The sequence below is a fragment of the Asterias rubens genome, chromosome 11 (assembly GCF_902459465.1).
Source record: "Asterias rubens chromosome 11, eAstRub1.3, whole genome shotgun sequence".
Lineage (NCBI taxonomy): Eukaryota > Metazoa > Echinodermata > Asteroidea > Forcipulatida > Asteriidae > Asterias > Asterias rubens.
The window spans coordinates 10,345,406-10,359,857 of NC_047072.1; the positions used below are offsets into that span (position 1 = coordinate 10,345,406).

Below are 14,452 nucleotides of genomic sequence, written 5' to 3' on the forward strand. Positions count from 1 at the left end.
GTTTTATGTATCATTATATACTTCTCAATTCTTCGTGATGAGCACCACTTTAAACAGCCGTCTGTTTCTAAAAACGGCTGTTTTATGTATCATTATATACTTTTCAATTCTTAGCATGGAGCACCAGTTTAAACAGTCGTCTGTTTTATTATACGGCTGTTTTGTGTATTATTATATATTTCTCAATTCTTCGTGATGAGCACCACTTTAAACAGCCGTCTGTTTCTAAAAACGACTATTTTATGTATCGTTAGATACTTTTCAATTCTTAGCATGGAGCACCAGTTTAAACAGTCGTCTGTTTCATTAAACGGCTGTTTTGTGTTTCATTATGTACTTCTCAATTCTTAGTGCGGAGCACCACTTTAAACAGTCGTCTGTTTCATTGAACGGTTGTTTTGTGTATCATTATATACTTCTCAATTCTTAGAATGGAGCACCAGTTTGAACAGTCGTCTGTTTCATCGAACGGCTGTTGTCTGATCATTATATACTTCTCAATTCCTAGTGAGGAGCACCACATTTAACAGTCGTCGGTTTTCATTGAACGGCTGTTTTATGTATCATTATATACTTGTCAATTCTTAGCATGGAGCATCACTATAAACAGACATCTGTTTCATTGTGTATGGACATTTATCGACAGCTGTTTTGTGTATCATTTTTGTACTAAACTTTTTAAACTCATTTATTTTCTTCAATGCACATTAGTACTTTCTAAACATGGCCTACATCTGATTTCTTGTGCATGATGCCCCACAGATAAGGTCTAATTTCTTAAGATTGTGTATGCTGAGCACAACTAAGCAGAATACCAATTACACTTTGTGTAAATAAAATGTTAGCTGGTATCTCTTTCTGGTGAGCATAATTTTGTAGTGCTAAGCAGTTTTTTTATGCTTAGCTGTATTGCGGCCCAGGGGTTGTCTCGATCCATCTGTATCAACAGGAGCCCTCATGCTGCTCCCCCATCCCAATAGTGTCAAAAATGCCCCCAGCTGTTAGTATTGGAATAATATTACTGTCTTAAAAACAAAACAAACAACTGTAAAGCCCCCCCCTCCACAAAAACACCCCAAAACATCCTCTAAATTGTTTCATCCCATCCTTCTTACTTTTATAATCTTCTTCTTATTGTTACATGTGTTTGCCTAGTTGGTATTATTAAAACTATTTCTTTTTATGGAGCTGCCCAATCTTTTGTATGCCTTATCTGGGATAATAAAGTTTGTTTAACTGAATAGGATTGAATTACGAAGTACTTCTGTGAGATTCCACTTGGGTGATTCACACAATGAAAACAAAACAAAACAAAACAAAACAAAACAAAACAAGACAGTTGCAAATAACTTCTGATCTGATAAAGATAAACTTTATTTTTCAAAAATGTAAGAATTATTCAACATAGAAGTCAAATCTTTTCAGGATGAGATTGCATGAAGGTAGAACTTAACAGAAAAATGTTGAACGTCAATCCACGCTGTCTTTTGACATTTCGTTCAAATTTGTTGTGCAATGTATTTGGTACCTGTAGAGTGACCAGGGCCCAATTTCATAAAGCAAGTAAGCACAAAAACCTGCTAAGCACAAGAAAATCTTGCTTAGCAAAAACAGGTTGCCAGCCAACATTCCATGAAGTTTACACTGTTGTGTCTGGTGCCCCACTCAATTTGTGCTTTACAGAGAAATTTGTCAAGCATTACTTTCTGCCAAACAGCAGTTATGAAATTTGGCCCTTGCCGGCTAGGCACGGATCCAGGAATTGTACGAGGGAGGGGGGGGGGGGGGAAATAAACAAAATTAGAGAAGTAACTAGAAGGTTGCCATTATTATTTGGAGGGCAGTAGCCAACCTGGTAATAAATTTATGACATGTTATGCATCCGATAACACAAGCAAGGATCTTTGTGTGAGTGAGTTATTTAACAGCCAATGCAGTTTGACTTAAAACTTTAACCACAGAGGTATGTAGCTATAGATTAAAGTCTTCTTATGGGATGGTGTAAGTTTAAAGTTTACAAAATATTTGTTTTTTTAAGTCGCCAAGAGCAGGGGCTGATTTCATAAAGAGCTAAGATTGATTTTAACTGCAAATCAATCGCTGCTGCTATTGTAAAGTGTGATGTCACAATACAAATCCCTCTGGCGATACTGACACTGTGTCTCGCAATGAATTTTATTGCTTTGTGAAAACGGCTCAAGGGTTCCCCTGCAAATTGGCCTCCCGCTTGCACCACCTAGATCGGTGCCTGAGTGACATCCAAAGACCAAACCAAGACCTCCTGGTAATCTAAAACTGAGACAGGATGGCTGAGAGATGCAGCATGGGCTAATAATGACTCCCAAGAAGAAGAAAAACAAGTTTGCGTGGGGGGGGGGGGGTGCGTTTATTCAGGTATTCAAATATCAAACACTCCAAGGTTTTGGCCTGAGAACTAGAGTTGTAGAAGTCCATCTATGAGTATTTTTTTACAGGATGTATGTCTGTGTTTTTTACATTTTAAGTTTGCTCAAGTTTGCATGGGGGGGGGGGAGAGGTCCATTTATTCTGGTATTCGAATATCAACACTCCAAGGTTGTAGCCAAAGAATTAGAGTTGTCAAAGTCCATCTGTGAGCATATTTCTACAGGATGCATATTTGTGTTTTTACAATGTCAAGTTCGCTCTTTGTCCAATAGTGCTCTTCTGTTGGGATATCATCCTCTGCCATGGGTTCTGGTTGGTTGGTTTCGGGTTCTAGTTGCTTGGTTCCGGGTTTCGGTTGATTGGTCTCGGGTTCTGGTTGGCTGGTTTGAGCTGCTGGTGATTTTAACCTTTGCAATCTGAGGATGAAAGTATTGACAGGGTAAGAACATTTGTAAGTTGCGGTACCCGCTGCTTAAATATCGGATTCGAACTACCTCTAGCTACCGGGCAATCTCAATGGTCTAGTTGGTAAGACACTGCTCTAGCATTGCAAAGGTTGTGGGTTTGAATCACACCTAAGTATTATGCACCTGTGATTTTTTTCACATAGCTCGGGAAAGTACTGAGTATACAGTGCTTACACAAATGGGTGTAAATGGGTAAAACCAAAATAGACAGGGTAAGAGTTAAAAATAAGATTTTAAATAGCTTAAGAAATCAAAATTGGTTTATATATTTAATAATATTAATCTACATTATTTGACTCACTTTGTAGATCTTTCCAGTCTTTTTCTATTCTCGCTTGGTGGGGTGTCAAGCAACAGGAAATTGGGGTCATCTGGCTGACCTGGTATTGACCCGATTGGACATTTGGACCAGTTGACCTCAGCTATAACAAAACATGTCATCAATAAAACATCACAAATGTGTTTTCCTATTATATCCTGATTCATTAAACCACAGAGACTACAATATTGCTTATAAATTCAGATCAATGTCAGGTTTGTTCCACACACACAAATCTCTGTCATTTGATAGTGGGAACAAGCTTCACGTGGCATTCTTTAGTTTGCCATGTACATGTACTTGTTTACTATTGCGACGCCCCAAATGTTAATGTAGGAGTCCTGTATGAATAATTATATCAAATAATTTGTGGCATGGTTTCAAAAATAATTGTCTTCTGCCTGTTTGTCCAAACCAGGCAATGTTATGTCACGATCAAGTTGGTCACGATGGACAAGGCAGGTGGATGAGTTTCCATGTCTACTATATAAATATTGTGATTCCCGAGGATCTATGTGTGAGATCTATGCATAAACAGATACTGACGATAGCCCCAAAATACAATATAGGAGTCCTATATTTATATTTCTCTGTCTGTTTGTCCAAACGAGGCAAGGCTTTGTCACGACGGATATGGTTGGTGCATTGTCACAGAATTTAATCACTCAATGACATCTGTTTCCATTTCCCATGGCTTCACCTTGCGAAATGAAGAGTCCAAATTTCACCATGTTGTCCATGTTGTCACCTTGTTGTTAAACAGCCGTTTAACGATAATTGTTAATAAATCGGTTTATTTCTTCATGTAGACAACTCTTGCAAAAACAACTTTTGTACAATCCCATTGAAAGTTTATGAAGGCCGTATCCGAATTGGTGTCTACAGCTACGGCTACGGCTGTTGCTAAGAGTGTTGCTAAGGACATCCTATTACTCAATCAACATATGATGATGCTGAAGTCTAGCTTAAGCCCTAGCTGTAACCACCAATCCGGACACGGCCTTAGATCATGGTCTCTAGCTCTTAAAAATGACTAACCTGTACTTAATGACCATGGTTTAAAACCGTCTTGTTCTTTTAACACCCCTGTCTCCACATAGCTTTCCTCAACACCTTCCATTTTCTCCTCAACAACCAATGACGACTCTGAAGATTTGTTTCCCTGTGATAAATTTTCACCCACTGTTTCCAGAATGTCCTCTGACGTGTAAATCCTCAGTGCTTTAGTGCCATCTTCGGATGTTAGTGATGCAGGCTGTTGAGTTTCCAGAGCGTTGCAGTAGACGGATAATAGATGTTTCACTTTGGTTTGTGTTTGCTCTGATGGCTTTGGGACTACATTTGGCAAAATGCTGAAACAAATTTCACAAATGAATTGTAAATTTTACTGTGTCTGAACATATTTAATAAAATATTTTATATGGGGGATTCATGTTTGTACCCCCTTCCCTTTCAGATCAGGGCCCAATTTCATAAACCCTATAAGCACAAAAACTTGCTAAGCACAGATATTTCTTGCTTACCAGAAACAGGTTACCAGCCAAAATGCCATAAAGTTTACATTGTTGGGACTGGTGCCCCACTCATTTTTTTGCTGAGCAAAGTAATGTGTTTAGCAGTATTTTTGGCTAAACAGCTTTATCAAACTGGGCTCTAGACCTTTAATATGATACTAAAAATAGTCAGAATGAAATTGTAAGTTACAGAGGATCCCAAGTACAGAGGATCCAATAGATGTTAAATTTGCATCGGAGATAAAGAAAATAATTTTTTTTTTATCGTAACACCAATGAGTGTTAGCACTGCAAACTCAGTACTTTCCCCCGAGTTCTGTGGGAAAAACAAATCACAGGCATATTACTCAGGTGGGATTCGGTCGCGGGTTCGAATCCAACCCTTGTAATTTGCCTGTGATTTGCGTCACAGAAGTTAGGAAAGTTTACAGTGCTCACACACATCGGTGAAAGTATGAACAGAATCAATGCAGAGGATCCAGTTGTTTTTAAATAACGGCACTGGACACTATGGGTAATTGTCAAAGACCAGTGTTCTCACTTGGTGTATCTCAACGTGTGCATAAAATAACAAACCTGTAATAATTTGGGCTCAATTGGTTATCTAAGTTGCATGAGAATGAATAATGAAAGAAAGCACCCATGTTGCACAAAGTTGTGTGCTTTCAGTTGCATAACAAAAGACTTCGGGTGAAGTGATTATCATTTTGTATCAGAATCTTTCGACTTACAACTTTAGGAGGCGGAGGGTAAATGCATTAGGGCATCGGATGCAATCTTCATAAACCTCATTCCAGGGAAGTTTCAAAATGTTTCTGTACAGCATTGAGTACTCTCTAAAGGGCCTCCTATCTGTAGCTATAAAAGGAAAGAAACAAACCAATCATTCAAACTCCTGCTTATTTGATTGTTGCGCCAAAGATGTGCAGACAAGCACATTAAACTTGAGTCAATGGAATGTGGGTTCCAATCCTAAAGCAAGCTGGTATAACTCTAATTGATCCTCACCAACCAATCAAGATTAAACGTGCACCTGTTTTTTACTTCATTTTATTTCATTTCTTGTATTACTTCTGGTTGTGAGGTCAAGGACTCCAAGAAAAGGGAACTTAATCATTGTACTAGCCAGTAACCTCATGGAGAGGTGACAAAGAAGGTTTTTTTCAGCTTTAGATGTGAGAGGTAAACCCCGGGGAATTATTCCAGGGAACGTACACAGTCAGAGAGGGACTGGAAACCCAATCTAAGTAGTGCCCCAGGCATACTTCGAACCAGGGTGCTACAATTCTGACCTTATCTCGTTGGGCCCCACCTACCCCCTTTCAATGTTGGCTCTCATCGCACGGTCTTTTGCGTTCAAGTCAACATTGAGCGGGGGACGGGGGAACATAATGTTAATTGTCAGGGGGAAGTGGACAGGGAATGTTTATTGTAAAGTTGGGAATGGGTGGCCCACACATTTTGTTCTGGATTGTTGGGTGGAAGGCGAGGAAACATACAGCCACATAATTACCTGTTTATATTGAGCTTTTAAAACCAACAATGTTTCCAAGAACAGGACTAGAGTTTGCCAACACACAGAGGGAAGTGGAGGATAGAAAAAACATGGAAAAAGCCTTTTGCATCATCAAATGCCCCCTTTCCCAATAACCTCTCCCATGCCTGGGATAAAGGGCTGGGTGACGAAGAGCGTGAACAGACACCAGTAGATTTGATCCCCCCTTTCACAAATAAATCTTGTACCACCCTTTTCAAAACAATACTTACTTCCGGCCATTATAATCTGCAGCGCCCATCCCATGAGATACTGGGCTGGTTTAGCTCCGACAAGCCTAAATCTACCCAGCTCCTTGACGATACACTGCAGCAACAGAGGGGTGAACCCCAGTGAATCTAACAGCAAAACCAGAGGCTTCCAGAAGCGGCAGAGGCCTTTGTGAATCATGGTGATATTTCCGATAGTTGATACACCTGAAAATAATGGAAAACATAATTATTTATATTTATTTCATTTCTCTGGTAGATAAAAAGGTACAATAATGCACATTTATTTAGGTACAAATATTAAAAGAAACAATTAAAATACAGAGGAAGGAAAAAGAAACAGCTGGAGCAAGAAGGATTGCTGTAAAGAAACACAGTTCCTGTATAGAGCTTCTCCTCTCCAGCTGGCCCTAAACAGCACAACTAATATAAAAATATTTAAATACATAAATTTATAAACAGCAGTCAAAATGTGAAAAATTTGCATAAAAATACACATACAAGGGCATAAAAGTAAGGTAACATACATGTATGTAACATAGATGAAAAATATCTAAAAAATTTGATGATAACGAAGTAAAATTAATTTTAAAAACAGATTAAAAAACACAGCAATTAGTTATATAGAAAAGCTAAAAAGCTTGGGTAATGGGAATTCCCAAGGAGCACGACATGATGGAGGATCTTCACAAACTTTTACAGTTTGTCTTAAGAGTAAACTCATAACAAGGGGCTGTAATAGTGAAAGTGAGAATTTTTCTTGCTATTTATTCTACTGCCGTGGAGTAGGTTTCAGAATTCGGGAGACTACTAGGTTCTGAAAGCATACTGCTTATTAAGTACTTCCGAGGCGGAAGCCGGAATTACAGTTTTTGCTCTTCAGTGGATCGAGGGGACTTCTCATTATTAAACTACACTGCCGCAGAGTGAGTTAGTATTTTGGTCTCAAGGTTTCGACTAGCTTGCTCTAGTCAATGATACCCAGCTAACACGAAAAACAAGCCCTCAACAGGTAGGCTAAAACGGTTATCAACTTTCCTAGAGTAAAATACAATTATGGTAAGAACTCGTCCAGTTAATAAGTTGGTTCCCATCTTACCTTGGTAGATATTCAATGCCTCTAATTGCTCTGTGGTGGGTACCAGGTAGCCATCTTGCAGTAGAAGCGGTATAACTAGGTATCTGTGTTGAGTCAAAGAGAATACAATTTGTCTTAAAGAAATAGTTTTATAACATAACCCAATAAGATATCTATTTGTTAGCAAAACAATTTCCAACCTGGTGTTTTAAAAAAGGCAGATGTTCACATTTACTTTCAGAACAGTGTTTTAAATAATCACTTACTGCCAAATTTCTTCTCTTTTGGGAGGAAAAGGAGTCAATAAGAGCCAACACTCCTCCCTAGTTTAACCTACTTCATAAGTTTCCAATATCAACTTCTTGTAGCTTGTCAGTGGTATAGTGGTAATATTCACACAGGTCATGGGTTTGAATGCCACCTGAGGCCAAATCCCATCCAACTAATAAACCCAGAGATATTTGTTTTTCTTCCACAGAATTTGTGAAAAGTACTATTGAGTCTACAGTGCTTAAAAATTGTATGGTGGGTATCCCCCAAAAATAACATCCTTGATTCAAAATTCTTCAAACTCAACAACATTCAGTACCCTTACCTGGCTTCAGGATCTGCCAGGCAGTGTTCCAAGCCAGACATTACTGTTGTGACCTTTCCACCGTCACTGTGGGCCCCATTAACAATAACCTGTGGAAGTCAAAACGTTTTTGATAAGAAGATTTTAGCGGGCATAAATGCATCTCAGTACAGATGGATTGCATAAGTGACAAAACGTCATTGGCCACCATCATTGATATCGGTAGTTAGCAATGGTTTATTTTATTTTAATTTAAAAAAAAACCCAAAAGGTTGCGTTATTCAAGTTTAAAAGGTTTTTTACAAAACTAAGAAAACAGAAAATAACAAAAAACGGATTGATGAAAACGTGTACAGTGTTGGAGCACAACTCTCAGCCAGTGACATCATACATGCACGTATCATCAACACAACTGTATGGAGTCTGTTGGTGGAAAACACTGGATAAAAGAAATTGACCTAAAATGGAATGGTCAGTATAAACATTCTTATTCATTACCTTAAACTGTACTTGTTGGTAAGCAATGATCAGTCTTGTAATATCACCTGCAAAAAAAACACACAAAAAAAACCACACACACAAATAAAATACAGATCCGGACTCGGGAGAGGTGGGGGACTCTAACCTTCTGGAAAGTATCCTTTTTAAAATGACAATACTCTTGGGGAAAAGGTCACCTGTCTAAAAGAATATAAAACTACAATGTTTCAAAAATATGTGTTGATGTTGCAAAGCCATAATTTTCTGGGACAGTTATGCAGGTTCGAATCTCGAGCTGTGACACTTGTGTTCTTAAGCAAAACACTGAACCATTGCTTCGTCCTTCGGATGGGACGTAAAGCCATTGGTCCCATGTGTTGTGTAACGCATGTAAAAGAACCCAGTGCACTTATCGAAAAGAGAAGGGGTTTGTCCCGGTGTTCCTGGCTGTGGCTGCTGTATGCACCATAGCAACTTGTAAACCCTTATACGGTGCTACATAATTGGGTCGCAGAATTCATCACTGCAATAACCTATCTTTCTGAAAACTTGTATATACTCAGCGCCTTGTGTACCTTGTTTGGTAGATACGTGCGCTATATAAGACTTTGATATCTTTATTCATCATTAGTTGGTTATACACTGCTCTAGAATTGCAAGGGTCGTGGGTTCGAATCCCACCTGAGTAATATGCCTGTGATATTTGTTCACAGGACTCGGGAAAGTACTGAGTATACAATGCTAACACACATCGGTGTATGGGTAAACCAAAAAGTTAATATTCTTTATCCCCGATGCAAACTTAACATCTCTTATATCATTGTTATTATTATTATTATGAAACATAAACAAAAACAAGGCGAGGAAGTTTTTCATGCAGTACCTCCGACACCATCAATGTTTGGTGCCCAGACTACCTCCTCCACCACTTTCTTCTGTGCGGGTGCTGGTGCTGGAACCTTTATGCACTGCTGGATCCAGAAGTATTCACGCAGCCACACCAGGCCAATCTTAGCTGCTGCTTTCAAGATGGCTAGGGGTGGCATGTGCTTGTGACTCGCTTCATGACGGAGCTCTACAATCCACTCAGGAAGACCAATCTGTGAAAATTGACAAGGGTTACCTTTTTGTTTAGACAAAATTGAGCTATTTGCAGTACCTGTTGCTTATTTTTACATAATCAAACTGGCTTCTTATTACGGGGCTCTGTGGTCTTGGTTCGGTCAAGTTGGTCTTTGAAAAGCATTTGAAACCATTTGTTATGAAATGCAAATAGTTAGATGGATAATTTGAAAGTAGACAATCATGATCCACACAAACATGCCTCGAAAATGCACGGTTTTCCCTTTAAGTCGCGAAGAAACACAGTCGTCCATTTTGTGGGGTCAAAATTTTGACTCAAAAACTGGCTGACCGTGTCAGTTCGCTACATAAAAGGTAAACCATGCAGTTTCCAGTGATACTTGTGTGGATCATTATATTATACTTTTAAAATATCTTTCTAACCATATGCATTTCATAACAAACGGTTTCAAACGCTTTACACAGACCAACTCAACCGATCCAAGGCAACGTGTTCCTTTTTTTTGAGTAATGACCAATAGTGTCCAGTGCCTTTACATTTAAGTGCATCTCTGGCTCGACTGCGAACCCTTTTCGCTGTCAATCTCACCTCTTTGGCAAGAGACACAACCGGCTGAGCTTGTCCCTTGGTCTGCAAGTATCCAGTCAGGAGATTTACAAATCTGTTTTAATGAGAAGAAGAAAAAAAAAACATGAACAATACACAACAAATTTAAGTCTTATAGACGAAATTTCAAATTCAAGATTGTTTTCTTAATAATGAAATCCACTACCAATAACATAGGACTGACTCTTCAGAGGAAATTGCCTTCATGCCAGCCTTGATGCCCCTAGAAATGTTCAAATACAAGTTTACATTACTCAAATATGCCCTTGCCATTGAAAAAACTTTCAAAAGAATGAAGTACCAGCCCTTCCAGTGGGTAAAGTAGGGGTTAGAAATAGCTTGGATGGCATTGGCAGGGATCACACACGAAATTACCATACAACCTTGTAAGTGGCAGCAGTTGGATCATCTATTCATGGAGGAAATTTACCACATGTCAGACATGTCAGGCCTGTCCTCCACTAGCCCCATCAATAGTGCCAATACGCTGGACTCCCTCAGGAGTAGAGTCCAGCGTATTGGCACTATTGATGGTACTAGCCTGTCACTTAAGTTCAAGAAAGCAACAGAGGAGATTGCCTCCATGCCCCCATGTCATGTGGCTTTGTGCTCCAGGAATTTTTTTTACATTTTCCTCTAAGAGAGGAAAAAATACCAACATGACAAAGGAAAAAATGCGCATAACTTTCCGTATGGCCGCACCACTTTTTCACTCATTTTTACAAAAAGGGACATCTCATTGAGGTAAATTAGATACTACACGTATACTAGTTCATATAGTATGGAAAAGTGGTGGCGCCATACGGAAACTTTTCAAAAAAATTCCTAGGTCCCCTTCAAAAAATTAAGCATACAGGCCCGAGATGTTAACAGTAAATTCTTACCGAATGACAGCCATGCTGTAGATCAGTTGAAGTCGACTGGGCTCATCTTCGGACTCTTCCATTAGAACTGCTTCAAGCAGGGTAGCTGTACACTCGATGGCTACTGGCGTCTTGTCACCAAACCTAAGTAAAAACAAAATGATGGGCAGGAATCACAATTTTGACTGTGCAAAAATTTGGCGTAAACTGTAACTTTTGAAAATTAGTAGAAAGAATGTGCTCAACATCCAGATCCCATGTGCTCAGAGAATAGTTGCGACAACGTAACCCTCCTCCCGACGGTGTAGCCGGAGGGTTCTGAAGCATGCTCGAATGTAAAGGGCGAAATGGTCAAACACAGACAATTTCGACAGCTAGTCAACAGATTTGCTCTATTTTTACCGCTTTCGAAAATCATGGCACAAATTCGACTAACACGAATTTAATCCTCAATGTCTAATGAATAAAACTCTAAACATCATTGAGAAAATATTTTGATAAAAAGTAGAAAAACTTACCAGATCCCGGAGCGAAACAGTCACAAATGTCCCAGGTTGATATGTCGCATTGCCATTTTGTGACTTCCCGATATGTTCAACACTTTATTTTTTGGTCACCACCTTCACCTAAATTATTTTCCTTTTTCTTCAACCTATTTTCTCAATTGTGTTTTTGAGTGTTGTTCATTAGACATTCAGGATTAAGTTCGTGTTCCTTGAATTTGTGTCATAATTTTTGAAACTGAAAGTGGTCAAAATTGAGCAAATCTGCTGAGTAGCTCTAGACCATTTCGCCCTCAAGACTCTACAATTCGAGCATGCTTCGTAACCCTCCGGCTACACTTTCGGGAGGAGGGTTACGTTATCGCAACTACTCAGAGAAGTGCACTGGTGTTCTGTTTTTGTGGTCCCACAATCTTATTAATGAAATATGGTGTTGAAGTTAAACATTGGTGTTGAACATTACAAATCATTGTAACATTGTTGACTTGTTGAATTAGAAATTGCTATTTTTAATAAAATAGAAAAAAACTATAAAAAAAAGGTCAACATTGCTCAGCCCCTCTCTCGACATGTCAGATGATTTGGATAACTTTCCGTATGGCGCCACCACTTTTTCACTCATTTTTACAAAAAGGGATATATCAATCAGGTAAATAAGTTCCTATATTATTTTATATCGAATGAAAAAGTGGTGGCGCCATACGTAAATTTTTCCGATGATTTTGAACAGGTAAATAACACTCAGCCAACATCCATTGAATACATCAAACTAAAGCTTAAAAGATGTAGCCTGATGCGCGGATTTTTCCCAACACGGAATTTAACATAGTGTCGGAATTATGCGCCGCTTGGCATGCACCGTACGTAATGGACGTGTAAACAAATTTTATGAATTTTATTAGCAAAGTTGTAAATGAAAAATGATAATATCATACCGACACTTCCATGCACTTATCCTCTGCAGACCATCTAGCCTCTTCATGATGTCTTCATGATATAAACAATTATATATTTCCTCAAATTCTTGTTTGTTTCGCCAGCCAACAACGCGTGTCTGAAATTTCCTGGGCGCCGCCATCTTTAAATCAATTTAGCCTCTGCCAAAAATGTAATAACAGTACATTTTTTGTTTGTAAATTTAACTACATAACTTTATAAAAGTATTTCTAAAACTGAATAATATTGAACATTTTCTATTTAAATTGAATCAATTTTATTTTTGTATTTCATTTCTAAAAGTATTGCAATTTATATGAGTACAATATTTAGAACGTGGCTGAATTCCTGGCAGGGAAAGTCCCTCCGAAAATCCACACGATGAGATCGGGTGTTAAGTTTGACGTTTGACATTCGAATGTCAAACAAGAACCAGTTACTTGTTTGACATTCAACATTCATTTGTGCATAAATTCGAATGAATATCCAGGACCCCCATGTGTTACATATCCAGGGCCCAATTTGACAAAGCTGTTAAGCAGAAAATCTGCTTAGCTGATTTCTTCGCTAAGCAAAAAATGGGTGGGGCACCTGTCACAAATGTAAACCTAATGTGCTACATATCCAGGGCCCAATTTGACAAAGCTGTTAAGCAGAAAATCTGCTTAGCTGATTTCTTAGCTAAGCAAAAAATGGGTGGGGCACCTGTCACAAATGTAAACTTTATGGACTTATCTGGTATCGGCCTACAATTTCTGCTAAGCGATATTTAATTGTCTAATAATATGCTTAATAAGTTTTTGTGCTAGGCTTTATGAAATTGGGCATGGACCACCTGGGCAAGCTCCATGGGTATTGTACTAAGCTTCTTCTAATGTAGGGGGCCTACTTGTTTATAGGGTCCAAGAACCACACCCAATGCAACTAATTTAACCTGCTCTATTTGGGTCTTAGTATTTGTTTCAGAATTTCGAAGGAAAGTGGTTTTTATTATTACAAACTAATGTCAATGAACTAAACTGAAAAGGTGCACTTTTTTATATAATTATTCTTGTGTTTTTTTTCTTTCTAATTGATCAAATTGCTAGCTGTTAAGAAACAGCAATGATATTAATTTCCGACAGATTAAATTGGACAATTTTAAAGGCACATAGGTAAATACACAATTTTTTAGCAAAACTTGGTATGGAAACAAGCAATGGTGGGGACGAGCGCTGTTTAAAAACAAAGCTCCCTCTAAAGAACATAGTTTTTGAGAAAGAGGTAATTTCGCACTCAAATAATAAAAAACTTCTGAAGCCTTGCATCTGAAAAACACAAAGTTATGCAGTTAACCTTTCATTATTCTCTTGCAACTTCTATGACGAATTGATCCCAAATTTTATTGGTTTATTATTTTATACACATTATGTTGGGATACACCAAGTGTGAACACTGGTCTTTGACAATATTATCCAATGTGTCCAGTGCCTGTAAGTACAACAGATCACCTAACATTGTTTACACACAAATATTGCTTTGACGGTAATTATTGTGGTTGTATCAATTACACCTGACCCCCCCCCCCCCACCACCACCACCACCAGATTTGCATGTTTCGCCAGAAGGCTAAAACTAAAGTTGGCTTTTAACAAAAAATACAAATTATGTTCACACACCATTTATATCAATTATCAATTGACTTTGTTTGTTTTATTGCACAATCTCCACAAAATTCTTCACAACAAGTGGACAACAACAAGTAAATTTAAAAAACAAGAGTCATAAAAGACATTGGAACTTCTGAGGAATTGTCCAGGACGTTTGTTTATCATTTGGCGCAAACAAACTTATAGCTTATCCTGCTAATACAGAGCAA

At 38.4% G+C, this 14,452-nt stretch overlaps 1 protein-coding gene across 1 annotated transcript; it reads right to left on the reverse strand.

Moving 5' to 3' along the window:
• Positions 1 to 1,624: 1,624 nt before the first annotated feature.
• On the reverse strand, positions 1,625 to 12,729 carry LOC117297089 (ribosomal biogenesis protein LAS1L-like). The gene is made up of 12 exons (XM_033780223.1): positions 12,594 to 12,729; positions 11,177 to 11,299; positions 10,275 to 10,347; positions 9,486 to 9,702; positions 8,621 to 8,667; positions 8,144 to 8,232; positions 7,570 to 7,652; positions 6,474 to 6,677; positions 5,438 to 5,564; positions 4,231 to 4,544; positions 3,175 to 3,295; positions 1,625 to 2,822 (listed from the first exon to the last, which is right to left on the reverse strand). The coding sequence occupies exons 1-12, from the start codon at positions 12,638 to 12,640 to the stop codon at positions 2,624 to 2,626; spliced, it is 1,644 nt and encodes a 547-aa protein (XP_033636114.1). The 5' UTR covers positions 12,641 to 12,729; the 3' UTR covers positions 1,625 to 2,623.
• Positions 12,730 to 14,452: the final 1,723 nt, after the last annotated feature.